At 41.8% G+C, this 14,274-nt stretch overlaps 1 protein-coding gene across 2 annotated transcripts in view; it reads right to left on the reverse strand.

The window, feature by feature from the left end:
- Positions 1 to 661: 661 nt before the first annotated feature.
- Positions 662 to 14,274, reverse strand: part of CEP57 (centrosomal protein 57) — a 595,025-nt gene continuing 581,412 nt past the window's right edge. The window contains exon 11 of one of the 2 annotated variants that reach the window (XM_086935295.1): positions 662 to 5,015. In XM_086935295.1, coding sequence (XP_086791421.1) covers positions 4,767 to 5,015 — 249 coding nt within the window. In that variant the 3' untranslated portion in view covers positions 662 to 4,766. The remainder of the gene's footprint in view (positions 5,016 to 14,274) is intronic. The other variant, XM_086935296.1, reaches the window with a different exon arrangement.

A 14,274-nucleotide genomic window follows, 5' to 3' on the forward strand; every position in this document is an offset into this window, starting at 1 on the left:
GCACACATCACTTCTGGCACAGACGATGCCATGCGGAGCCGATCCATGCCATCTACTGGTGCGCACGGGTATTGCTCACAAAGATTTTCCGGATCCAGTCTGACGCCTGGGGATAATTTTAAGGTAAGGTTGTGGGGAGAGGAAGGGATTAAATCAAATTAAAAGTTAGACTTTTTATGCAGAGTTGTTAATGAATGGGAAAAACTTAAAGGACAGTGTTAAGAAAATCTTAGCTTTGGGTCAAACCAGAAGTAAGTCATTTTCTACATGTTGCTCTGTAAATGTTGTCATCCTTTTCAATAATTATTACTCATCTATTTACCAGTGTCTTGGAGTCATCGCCAGAGAGTAGATACGTATGCTTGTGACTGGCAGTAAAATAAAGCACAATTCATAAAAGACACAAGGTAAAAATAAGTGAAAACTGGTGATTGATCTGGAATACCAAACGTTAAGTGTCTTGTAAAAGATTAAGTGTCACTCTCTAAGCACTTCTGCAGAAACAGTATGCCCTTAGAAGAAACACTCATGGACACGTGTAATGTCTCCATTAGCAGGAGAGCAAGTAACAATTTTTAATTTTACATCTTCTTTAAATTTTCTGCATTTTATAAATAAGAACATATATTCAGAGTCAGTAACAACAAGAAGTATGCTTACAGACATTTCATGGTTTTATTCCGGTACACAGCAACATTACAAAAAATATTCTTTACATCTGCATAAACATAATAATTTAACATTTGTTTACAGATGTGCAGTATAGGTAGTGCACACAACAAAACAGACTAAAAGACAGGAAGGTAAACAATGAACCTGTAAAGAGGGTGCATGGAATGAACTACATGATTAAGAGAGGAGTAAATAAGACAATATAATTGGGTAGATCAAAGGCAGATTTGGAACAAGTCATTTCCATAGTTAATATACATAAAGAACAGAGAAAACAGTCCACACAATAACTTGCAAATCTCCAGCACATGTAAAATCAGGTATGAATTCAACAACCTCATCTGTTACTATAAACAATAAAGAATAATTCAGTTCCCAAGTTTTACTTGGTTAAAAAAATAGCAGTGCCCCTGTCTGCATGGTTTTACTGCCAGCTCACTTACCTCAAAGAAGCAGTAAACACAGGTAAATGTGACTTTAACATTAGACAACAGAATATAGCTCTTCATCTATAGACCCTATTACTGATAATCTTCTCTAAATAGAAGGCAGCAGTATCACAGAAAAGTCCTGTAATGTGTTAATGTCCTATTTGTGCAACACTCCATATGTCTAGCCCTGGCATAGCCTGGCTAACATGATAATTATTACCCAATCTACACTTCACTACATGGTATCCCAGAATGCTATATGTTATGCACAGTGGCCCATCAGCCCTGGTATCCGATACACACCCCTGGTATCAGAATCCATTTCCAGATATGCCTGGTCAATGTTATAGCTGTCCAACAAAGGGACTTCGGCTCTAATAACCCATGCCATTTGAAAACACAATACGGAGTAGTCCTATTTCCAGGCTCAAGCATATGGCATTATGGACATCTCACAAAAACACTAAGAGCAGACGAGGGCTAGAAAAAAAACCACATCAAACTATCTATCAACATAAGGAACTGAAGGAGCCAGCTGTTCGAGTATTGTATTGTTAATGCTAGTTGATACATGAACCTAAAGGCACACAAACGTCTCTTCAGGAAGCATATGAGCTTGCACGGTCTTGAAATGTTTTGGGGACAAAAATGTGCTTTGTAGAATTTGCATTTTTTTCAGGAAAGTGGCCAGCAGTAGCATCACAGACACGTCCTTCTTAAGGTATCACGCATATTTCATAATTCTTTGCCAATAAGTAAATGCAATATCATTGTAGGGGGTTTCCTGAGCAGGTACTCTTGTGACACAGCCATAAAGGTTGGGCTGTGCATACATATTCATTCTTACAAACGATGCAACCACTACTATTTAACTGGTCGATACCAATGAAGTTGCGCAAATGCTAAATAGAAACGTTTTGAAACCACCTTTCATTTAGTAGGTAACAAAGGTGATTTTCTCTTGCCATTAAATACAATACATACAAGAAAGGGCAACGAAAAGGGGCCATTTGGGACAAAAGGAACTAGGGGGTCTGGAAGACAGGAAAACCCCAAGGGTGAAGAGATCGATGCATCAATCAGCAAGTACAGATATGCAGGGTTTTTTCTGACAAAATGATGCAAGAATAAACCTGGTTTCCAACACAGAGGTGTAGACTTTGTTGAAGTGTGCTCTCTGTAGCCAGTCATGGCAGGCTGAGACATGGGACCACAATTTTATTGATTTTGTGGCGGTCTTGTAGGACCCTTCATTTTCCGCTTGGTTTTTACATATTACAGAAGAGTTACAGGGACTACCTAGCAACTCATTTAGAATGCCCTGTTCTAAATAAAATTCAATTACGGGTTTCATGCCCGCCTCTGCTCGAGGGGTGAATTGCTGTGGCACAATTCTACAGCCTTCTTTCCATTTCCTTTTATACTCTGTAGTTGATGCTACTGCCAACTCTTTCACTCAACTTGTATCTTTTGGAGGGAGGAGAAAAGTGCTTCAAACGTATTCCAGCAGTCTTACCTCAATTTTAGTTCTGAGGTATGGCGTCCTAGGCAAGGAATGGCTACATTTTATGGTCCTGCAAGAAAAAAGCCTTCAATTCAAATATGGGAGGGAAATGGATAGCCAGTGATTACCTGGAAAAATATGGTCTACTTGAGTAACTGATGACCGGTTTAGAAAGGGATATTACAAGCATAACATAAAATATTTGAAAGTTAATGGTGGATCTAAGTACACAACACATACATAAAATGTACAATCTTCAAGTGGATCTTTTAGTTCTAGACTCCACTCCCAGTCTGAACGAGCTTAGTGTGTCTTTGGCTATGAAGACACTGTATTTGATGAGGTAGCCTGTTTGCAACCGGAGTCTAAATGCTCATTGTATTTTGAATCAATGACGGAATACCAAGATTCGGTGAGATGATGGAGTTCATAAGATAAGTACAGTGCGGATGCACTAAATTCCCTACATTACTCAGAAAAAAAATAATCAAAAGGCTGAAATCTAGCCAAACTCAACACTGAAAGAAACTTCAATCTAAAGTGAAATTCTGTACGGAGAGATGTCCAAAGCAGCGCTATATTTGATTTACTGTAATGCAGATTAAAATTAGAAAGTTGCTCCTTTCTGTGAATGACAACTTTGAAGCAATCTGCGCAATATCACACTTGGACATCTTTCATTTTGGCGGAATTAGGAGTGCACATCTTATTTCGACAAAAATCTTTTTGCCCATCAGGTCTTCTGAAGGACCAAGCAAGAGCTTGGGAGGAGTTTAACAGAGCTGAAATCTCTGGTGGATTAACCCAATGCTGCCTACCTGGGTGACAGAAAAAATTGCCTTGTTTCTGTCATTCCCGTAAGCAACTTCTAGTATTCTACCTTCAAGGAAGCAGACTTTGTACTGTAATGAGGGTTTAACTAATGCAAACAGATGAAACTTCTTGCTCATGCACATGCCAGGACAGGTGGCAAGGATAATAAAAATCATCCTTATTGGATTTTGCCATAGCAGGGTTTACAAAAGTCAATATTAGACAAGGACACTATCATCAAACTATGGCTGAATGTTGTAACATCTCCAACTACCAAATCGGTTATGGCAGATAAAAAGAAAAACATGAGGGATATGCATAAAACACTGTGTAGAGTAAGTCTCTTGATGTGAACACCTGACTTGCTCCAAGAATTTTACTGAGATCCTAATCAAAATCTGTTATTGGATTATAAATCTGAAACCTTCTATGAAGATTAATATAAAATGTGAACACATCTTTGACAGCTGTCTGTTTATTTTGAAAACATTCTTACCAGCACCAAACTCAAAATAAAGAAAAATGAGCAAACTTACCTAGTAATAACTTTTATTTTGAGGGTTCTATTGTACTTGTTGGACTTTTCATTATTTCAAGTATGTTCAGATAATGCATGAATTAACCATCAACAGTGACTTTTGTATGCCATGTTCTGTTTTATGGATGTCATTAATATTCAATATATTAGTAGACTAGACAAGCTTATAAAATAACTTAGGAGATCTCTACACAATGTGATTGCCATGTGTATGTTTCGGTATCCACAATAGTGCAGAGAGGGATCTTGTTGGAAGGAAAAGAATAAAATAATGTACTGAAACATTTTATGAAACAAAATCTAAAAAGATAGACTAAAATATCTGGACTTGCAATTAATTTTTTAATGTATTATTTGGAATTAAGTAGAAGGTTGTGTCTTTTAGCACCAGATCTAAACTAAACCATTATTAAACTTCGTTGTCCAGCATTGTATGACAAAACTCAATTTTGAAATCATAAATCTCATTCCTAACAAGTGACCCCTTTCAAAACAGCGGATCTTAATCGTCAATGGACCACAGTGATCAACTTGAACATCTCTTGGGGGATGATGTGCCCAGTTGCTATCCTGTCTAATCTTCAAAAAAGTATTCACGTAATGCAGATTTGTTTTCCTTTGGTCATCAATTTGCCATTTTATAGAACTTTAAACTTTACTTCCAAAGTCTTACTTTTTCAAAAAGTGCATGTAGTACAAAGTAGTCTTCAGTAATACAAAATGAAGCACACTAACAATCGTAGCTGGACTGAAATGAAAAATCAGCCCATATGCACATAAACTGTCTAAAATGTCCAATTAAAAGAAGTCAATAGTCCCAGCTTATGTCATCTTTTTGAAGTGAAGTCTGCAGAGTTTGCATGTCCTTTAAAAGCTGCAGGCTTTTCTTGCCTTTGTCTCCAGGCTTCCATTTCACACGCCCAGACTCCATCCCCCTTGTAGTCACAGTCGTGGTAACTCTTACTTCGCTCGCTCCGTGCAAAGTCCTTGTATCACTTGTTTGTTCATCAAAGGTAGACCTCGGTTTGGTTTTCAGCTCCCTTTTTAATTTCTCTAGCTACAGAAGGGATATTCAAACATTAAATTAAATGTAAAGAGCAACCATATTGTCAACAATAATTATTAGCTAAAAAGACTCCCAAAAGCAAAAGCATTAATAGCCTATTTCACAAAGTTCTTTCCATGCAGGTGACTTAGAGAACTTGTCCTAGCTCACATATTTGTGACTGTGCACATTCACAAAGAAATCAAAGACAAAACTAAGCAGGTAGAAGAATTATTTGTGTGTTTTACTACACATGGGGTCCACGTAGAGACTTCTGCATAGCTAGGGAGTAACACACACACACATACACACACAGTGTAAGGGAAAATATTAGGCCGACACAATCAGCACAATTATACTTAACAGTACATTAAGTATGCAAGAGATTTAAAGAAAACTTAATGTATCTGGTGCCAGGCAACTCTCTGGGTCCAAGATTTCGATTTTTTTACTTTATTTAACTTTTCGCAAAAAGCAGACAGACTCAATTTCACAGGATGTATGACTACAAGCAGTAATATTTGTAGTAACTGGTGATTTAAGCTTTCATTTTGCCTGAGTAGGTCCTACAGAGGATCAAGTATATGTGCATATCGACCCGGGCTACACTGCCTCTCAGAATAATGCATCACCTCCAATTTCATAATGGCCTTTCCATTAGCTCACTCTGTGTTGCTCTGTAATGTTCATTCAAAGAGGCCTGGTGTCAGGTGGGTCTGTTAACTGACAAAGAATAGATGTACATTCTATCAGGTTGTCTACCAGCTTGTCATCTCACCTCTTTCCTCAGACCTTCTGCAACAGCTCATTCATATCGATCAGTCATGCTTTTAGCCTCAGACCCTGTGGACTCTTCCATCGCATGGCTATGTGAGGCTTATTGCAAATGTAGGCCTCATGTTACTCTTCTTTGGCCTAGGCATCACTCACAGCAAGCTCTGCTTTATCTTGAGTTTGGGCAAGCCACCCATTACTGGATATAACTTAGCCATCACATCCTCCACCCAATATATTTTTATATAATGTTGCAGTCCCACACATGTATAAAACCTACTTTTATTTATCCACACCAGTGGCATGCTGTTTATTTGCTCTGGTAAATCCTGCCCATTTTCGCAGGGTTCAGGTATGTTGTATGCAAAACACTGGATTGTGCCAATGCAATCTTGTATTGCTAGACACTTTCGTTACATACATTTATGCTTGATGCCAGTCACTATCTTAGATTCGGTCATCACTATCCCCCTCCTGTTGTCCTCTAACTCGAAGTTGCCATAGAGCCTCATCTGCCTTTAGTACTCTATACTAAATGGAGAACAACCACTTGTCCTGTGCCAGGCTCACAACAGCAACTTTGACTTCCGAAATTTTAGGAGTTTCCAAGGAAGCATCCTCTGTATATCCCTCACTGTTTGCGCTTGCCTTGCATATTGCAAAAAAATGACCTTGCCCAAAACCAAAGCCTCTCTAGCCCCTGAAACATAATAAACTGTCTGCCACTGTATAGATCCCCTACTGTTTTGCATCCCTGTCTCCTCCAGTGTGCCAAGAACATGGCTCGCCCAGTGTGTTTAAAAGGTGGCACACTATAGATCTGTATCTGGTGCAAACAGTGGCTTCTTTATGAGTTCTTACACCACTTGTTCCCATGCTCAACCCACCCGGTCAATCATATATCGAAACTGTGATAGGAAATAACCCCATGCATGAGAAACCCTCTCAATTAGGTATTACTGTGTATAATACCCAGTTGCTACTTTTCCCTATTTGTATCTTCGAGACACCTTACCATATGCTGCAGTTGTGTCGCCATAATGTAAACTGCCATATTCGGAAGCCCAAGGCCTTTTACTCCCAACCCTTCTTTAATGCCTCTAATTCCACCCTAATACTTTACCCACTCACCAGTAATATCAGGAAGCCACCCAGATCCTTAGGCAGTTTTGATTTCAGTGGGTACATCAGGTTGTTCATTAAATACAGACATCTTGAGAGAAAAACCATTATGGCAACTGCCACTCGTCCCGTGACTAACAACCCCAGGGTATACCAGAACCAAGCTGAATTCTTCAATGCCCGTAAGACTCTTCCAATGTTATAGACAGTGTTCTGCCTGTGAGTGTGTGCTGCATATGCCTAGGTTTCTAAACGGTTGCAACTCCTACCTGTTGGCAATCCCATCTGGGCACCTCCGTCAATCCACCCATAGGAAAGAGTTTGTTTTTCTCATGACTAATTTGCAGCCTAATAGGTTTTCCCAAAACAGTCCAACCTTTTCAACAGCAAGGGCACTGAGACCGCTGGCTGGCTCAGGAAATCCAGAGCCGTTTCTGCATAGAAGGACATAACATGGGTGGTGCCTCTCCTCATGATTATAGACTCTGGCACTATGGTCTTACACCGAACTGTCTGGGTCTAAGTTAAGTTGATTTCTGATGCAATTTACTGTGGGACAAAAATATAGTCATGATTTGTTTAGAGACATTAAGAGTTAACCTATCAAAGTCTCAAGAACCAGAGCGATATAAGATTTTAGCAGTTTTATCTCCTTCCCGCGTTTAACAATCCATAGACTAATCAAAGCGGTGTATGAACTACACCAGGTTATGGTTGCACTAGTTGTGTATGCCCAGCACCATACATACAGACAGCTTCAAAACCTGGAACAGAAGATCAGATTTTAAATATACATAAATGCATATGACCTGTTTCGTATTTTACTTCCAAAACTGGGTTACTGTGGCCCCATGATGAAGCAAAAGAAGAAAGGCGTACCCGGGAGTCAACTCTTCTCTGGTTCTCATGATTTCACAGGACAACTCTATGCACTGCTAGGCTGATCATCCACAGAGTCAAGCTGAGTCCCTAAAGCACCGTAGGCCAATCATTCCTCCTTTCCATGGCTTGGTAAGCATACACGTGTGAGCAATTGTGTCTACATTTTACAGCCAAGGTCAATTAAGATTTCAATGTCATCGGCATACATTTGTAAATTTAGTCCAAATGATGCCATTACAGCTAGGTGGGGAGGGAGTTGTACCCTAGGGAATACAGCTAATGTATTTGCACTGGACTGGATGAGTTTGGCACACTGTATCTTGTTGGAAAGAAACAAATATAACCAGTCATACGCTTTCCCATGAATACCAAAGACTATTTCCATGCACAAGTGTAGCAGGTAGAGTGGTTGATTATGGAAAACTGGGGACAAGTCTAATAATATCAACGTAGCATCATGGCCTTTGTCACAGATAGTTAGCAGTTGCTTTCAGATGACCAGAATTGCTGTTTTTGTGCTATAGTTTGACACAAAGCCTGATCGACAGTCTGCGACAAGTAGCAACCTAATATGTATGGTGGAAAAATTATTTACAAGCAAAAGGAGAGATTTCACAAAGTTCCTAAAAATATGTATATGCAAGCTACAGATTTGATCATGCAGAAGTTCAGAATAAACAGCCTTATTTTTAACTTTTCATCCGGGAGCTGATCTTTGCTTTCTAGTTTGCTCTCCAAGTTAACTGTACTTAGTGGTGTGAACTTACAACTGCCCATGCATAGGAAGATTCTTGTGCTAATGCAAACCAAACATTGAGTTGAGTTACTAGGAGCTCTACTAATGAATAAGTTGACCATTTGAAATGTGGGCAACATAGGGCTCCCAGAAAATGCACACATATATTGCTAGATGCCAAGCGGAGCTCAATCTAATTCAAGAAACTATCAAGACAAAATCTTCAGAAAAGCATTCTCATGATTATGTGATTTGTCAAGAGCAGCAACAACGTAATACTGAATCAGGTTAATATTCCCATCACAGTTAGTTGGACTCTACCGTCTCTCTCTATCATCTTTGGAGTCTCGTTTTAGACTCCTTTATTCCTTTCTGTGCACCCTAATAGTGGCAATGTGACATGTTAGCGCATAACAAAACAAGTAAATGTCTGGAAAGTAACATGAAAGTACAGTAACAGACTCACTGATAAACTGTTGTAACACTACAGCAATGGCAATCTCTGGGGAATCTACGTTTCTTTCACACTCTTCTAGCCTGCTCCCATTACTAGTATGTGTCAGCAACACAGCTCCAATTCTTAAACCTGCATCAAATGCCGTTAGCTTCATAATGATAGTGAAAATCAGCCAACGTCTTCAGGTGGGCATCCATGAAATGCTACCTGCTGACATCTTGTGAGCTACTGCTACCTTAACCAAAACTGTACACCAAGAACCCTATACTGGAACTATTAAATGGTTACTCGGCCGGCACTGTACTATTATTCTTCAAGCATCAAAGACCCTCATGAACAGATGCAGCCATTCTGACTCGAATACTGAAGATCCAAATTCAAAATGTTTAAGATTCAGTAAAGAATCAAAGATAATAGCTACAAAATATTTGGATATCCTAACTCACGGTAATCAATGGTTGGGTGTTTCTTCGGAGCCGGCAGTGTGAATGGACACGGCTATACTGTACAAATATGCAAAAATAATGGGCGGACCCCACACAACAGATCGTACAGATTTGGAGAAAGGCAACAATATTCCCAGGGTGGAAAAATATGATTACCCAGATTATACCATTGTGTGAGGCCGAAGCCCTACACTTTCTCCAGGACCAACCAGGATGAGACAAATGGGATATGACAGGAATCTCCAAGGTGGGAGACCTGTGGAAATGAGGGGATATTCTGTGGCCTGAGCTGAAACAGGAACATCAAATGAAGTTGACTGAGGTCTATCACTATTTGCAGATACAACACACCCTCCAGACAGTCTTTCCGAAGAGGGTAGAACTGCCAGAATTCTCACCACCACAGACTTCTTACTGAATACATTCTCTAGAAAGCAATTTCACTCACTAATAAAAAGCTGGGTCACAACACACAGGATGTTATGCAAGAGTTAAAAGGAAAATGGCAGAGTGATGGAAGCATTATCGAATATAGTGAATGGGAGGAGGCCATTACATCCACTAGGGAGCTATCTGGTTGGGCTTCCGCTTGATTGAGTTGCAGATCTTACATTGTTCGTACTATGCAAGAACCACTATGGTACGCATGAGGCGATCAGGAGATCAGTGTATAAAGGGCTGTGGACAGACAGGCACATTCTTCCACTTCTTTGCGGAATGCCCGCATATACACACACCTATTGGGATGCGGTAATTGATAGTTTGAGGTCAATTGAGTCAGTGGGCATAGAGTTGTCTAAGGAATGTGTGCTAAAAGTATGGGGAAGAGATGGATGCCAAGAGGATCACTAGACTAGATGCTCCATCCACCATCTCCTTGTGTTTGCCCTAAGTTGGCAGGGTAGGCCCAGCCATGGGTCCTTTGCTCACTCTGCCACTGGATTCAAGCTAGCCTGGCTGATGAAGGGTGTCATCCCAACACAGGTTCCTGGATGCTTGTTTAGGGTCCAGGGAAGACCTGGCTTGGCAGTTTGGGCTAGGCTGTTCCCATGAGGAACAGGGTAAAGACTAATTTGCATATGGCTGGGTCAGCGAAGTGAGCTAAAGAACGATGATGGATTCAACCCCGGTCTGTGACTGGGGGTGGAAGTCTGAAAAGTTTCAGCGCTCCATCAATCATCTCCTTGTGTTTGCTTTGTAGATGACAACAGGCCTGCTGGTGGCTAAAGGAACAATGCTAAATCCTGCGGCTCTGCTCAGTTACCAGATAATGATAATTGGAAATGAGATAGGACAGCAGGGCTCATGCAAGTCTAGTACAGCAGGGCAGTTGCAGGGAGGCCTCTAGAGGTTGTTTGTATCACGTTAGCTTCAGAAAAGTGGTGGCCAGCCAACTAGCCCTTGGAGTCACTCTGGTGGTCCTGGGTTAAAGGTGCAAGTCTAGTCTTTCTTCCTCATGCAGCAGGGCAGCAGAGCAGTCCTTATTCTGAGTCTTCCACAGGTCCAGAAGTGAGCCAAAGAGTGGGCCTAAGGGTTCCCTTTTTAGGTCGAGCCTGGCAGTGCATGCACTGCTCTTTGAGGCATGCTGTATTCAGGTTTGGACTTAAAGTTCCGCCGACTCTCCGCCCATATTTTTCATTGGCGTGTGTCATTGTCCTTTGTAAACTGTAGCTTTTCATTGGTCAATAGGCTTAGTAGCTTTTTTTTATACAGAACGGCACACCACAGTGGCTGCTGCGCTTTTGGTTTATTTGCAGCGCAGAACGTGGCTGCATGTTATTAATTTTTTTACTGTTTAATTGTTTTGTTGTTGTTTACAAGCCCCTATGCCGCGCTTTTAGGTTAATAGAGGCTGCGCCCCTTTCTTTAGATTCGGCTCGTCTAAAGAAGGGGGCGCGGCCTCTATTAATGTGCAGCGCTTGTAAACTAAAAACAAATATGCAAGAATTTAAGCTATTGTCATTTACAATGCCAATAGCTCAAACTCTCAAAAATGTCAGACCTATTGCATTGCAAATGCTTGATATTCCTGGAGCTCTCTTTAAAGTGGGAGAAGCATACTGAGTTTTCCCCTACAGAGGTGTCTGGAATTACCTACCTCCCTGTCCTGGTCCTAGTCTGTCTGGGGGCACAATAGGCAAATGTGAAGTCCTTTGTATGTGAGCTGAGCCAGTGCCTTTGAAGTGCAAATGTAGTCGGTGACAGCTCCTGCCCCACCATCCGGCCAGAGATGGCCCAACCAGGCACACCTAGTCTCTCTACTGTGACACTGCCTAGGACAAATACACAAAGGCCAACTGCAAACTACACCTAGCCATGTATCCAGGAACTGACAACCAATGGTTAGGACAATAAAAATGGCAACTTTCTAAAAGTGGCATGTTCAGAACGGTGACTTGCAATCTGGCTTTACCTCAGTCAATAAGCTTTATTCGGTTGAAACAAAGCAACCATAAAAGCACAATACAATTTTTTTAAAATACATTCATATCAATACATGATAAAAAGAGATACTATCCCAAGGAATAGATGAGTTAATACATACAATAGATTCACCACTGTATTACAGAAAGGTTTTTAAAATATGCGAAAGTGCAAAGTGCAATAGCAAGGAATTTCATTTGTTTAAAAAGGGGGATACAACCCTCGCTCAATCTAGATGTAAACAGTCTAATCATAGTAGCTGTCCCACACTTAATGCCGCCTCCCCTGCAGTTCTCCTGGTGTAGCACTAACTATGCTGATAGACAACCCCAGGCTTCAGGATTTTGTTATCAGACCATTCAGGGATCAGTTTGACAGGTCAATACACCCAATCTGTATCAGAAAGTACAGAGAAACGATTGCGAGTGGGCAAATTATAATTGCTGAGTGTATGGCCTTTATTGCCCCTACAGTAATTCTTTTCTGTTTTTAATCTTTCTGGGGGCATGTATGCGGTTCTGGGGTAAAAGTCTCTCAATTCCTTTATAACTATTGAGCCATCACCCCTTTGAGGCTGCCCGCCTTGTAGGTAAGGGACGACACAGGGATCCCTAAAATTTACGAGGATCAGATCACCCGCTATATCTTTAGTTAGAGGACCCAACCATTTCACCCCTCTGTTGTTCAAAAATTTTCCGACGATGTTTGGAGGGAGGGGCCTGTTCTTCGTTAGCCAGAAAGATACCTTATTTGCCAGTTCCGCTTGTCCCTCGATCTTACCATTACTTAATTCGGGCACACCTGAAAGAATGCATACAAATGGAGCGGCCTCCGGCGGTAGATCAATTTGATTGATCTTTCTTTGCCTATAGCCATTGTTGGAGAGAGTCCCCACTAAGGGCGTTGGATCATTAGTCGACCCTACTCTGTTGTCAGTGCTCTGCGGTGTTGCCATTTTTGGTGATGTCTGCCGAGTATTGGATATTAGTGACTTTTTCGTTTTTTTTTTGGAGAGATGGCTGGTTTGGGGGAGTAGTGCTATGTGTCAAAGTTTTTGGGAGAACGGCAGCGGCTGGGGTTCTACCTTGTTGGCTCCTATCAGACTTTCTAACAGGATTGCGTTTGCCTTCATTGTCTCTTCTATAGATGTTACTTTTTCCCCTATTACCATAATTCTTTAACCAAAGGGGAAATTAAAGATTTGACAATAAGTTCAATCAGGGATAATGGGTCAGTTGGTAAGATAGATAGGGGAGAATCAGGAGATGAGCATGCCCTGGATGATTTCAGGGTTTTGCTAGCGGCTGAGGGAGAACTTGCATGCCGCTTTCTTTTAGTAGGGAGAGTCTGAGGGTTAGTTATTAAAGGAGTGCTATCTTTAGCTGAAGTTAGAGAGGGGGTTCCCAAGTGGATTACTTTAGGATTTGGTGGTGTATTATGCTTAGGACTTATGATTATTGGGGCACCTATTTGTTTATTTCCCTCTTCACTCCAGGTGTAATTAGTTTTACAGAGCGCGTTACATTCTTCCAATAAGGATAGTGATTGGCAGTAGTTAGCTGCCACCAAAGGGGATTCACAACTGGATTTTAATTTGTCCAAAGTCCCCTTCCAAGGCCCCCCGTGGGAGTTAGTATTATTTAGGACCCCTTTACCAGCCATAATGTGGGTTGCTTCTATATATGAGAGAAATATAGAAGCAACAACAAACACCAGTGCAGGGCCAGTGTATAATGTCAATAGTCCTTTTCTGTTAGCCCAAGTGTGAGTCAAGGCAGTCACTGTTATGAGTCTATATTTGTTACCTCCTTTATCCAGTGGAAATCAGGCGAGATGCAAATGGGGTGGCCCTGCCCTGCCTCTTGCGGCCTCTGAGGGCCACAGAGGGCCCGCCCTTTGCCCGGGCTTAGCCCGGCGCCGTCCCGCGACGCGGAGGGAGCCTCCTCTATTCAGCGCCTCCGGGCGCGCAGGACCAGGAAGTGACCCGCTCGGCCTGCTGGGAGCTGTAGTTCCCCGGCGGCCGTGCAGATGGACATCAACGGCGGCGGGGGGAACAAGCAGCATGTGGGCCCCAGCAGTGGCGTGTGGCAGGTAGGACTGTCTGCAAAAGACCCCCGCTCCTCAGTGGGAGCCTCCTCTTTTCAGTGCCTCCGGGCGCGCAGGACCAGGAAGTGACCCGCTCGGCCTGCTGGGAGCTGTAGTTCCCTGGCGGCCGTGCAGATGGACATCAACGGCTGCGGGGGGAACAAGCAACGTGTGGGCCCCAGCAGCGGCGTGTGGCGTGTGGCAGGTAGGACTGTCCGCAAAAGACCCCCCTGGCTTTACCATTTAAGAGGATTTTAAATAACAATTCCTCAGACACCAAACATGACTTTCCTACCCGTTCCCAATCAAAGGTTAGCACTTATTAAATGCAGTGAGGTACCAAAT

The sequence above is a fragment of the Lissotriton vulgaris genome, chromosome 8, assembly GCF_964263255.1.
Source record: "Lissotriton vulgaris chromosome 8, aLisVul1.2, whole genome shotgun sequence".
NCBI lineage: Eukaryota > Metazoa > Chordata > Amphibia > Caudata > Salamandridae > Lissotriton > Lissotriton vulgaris.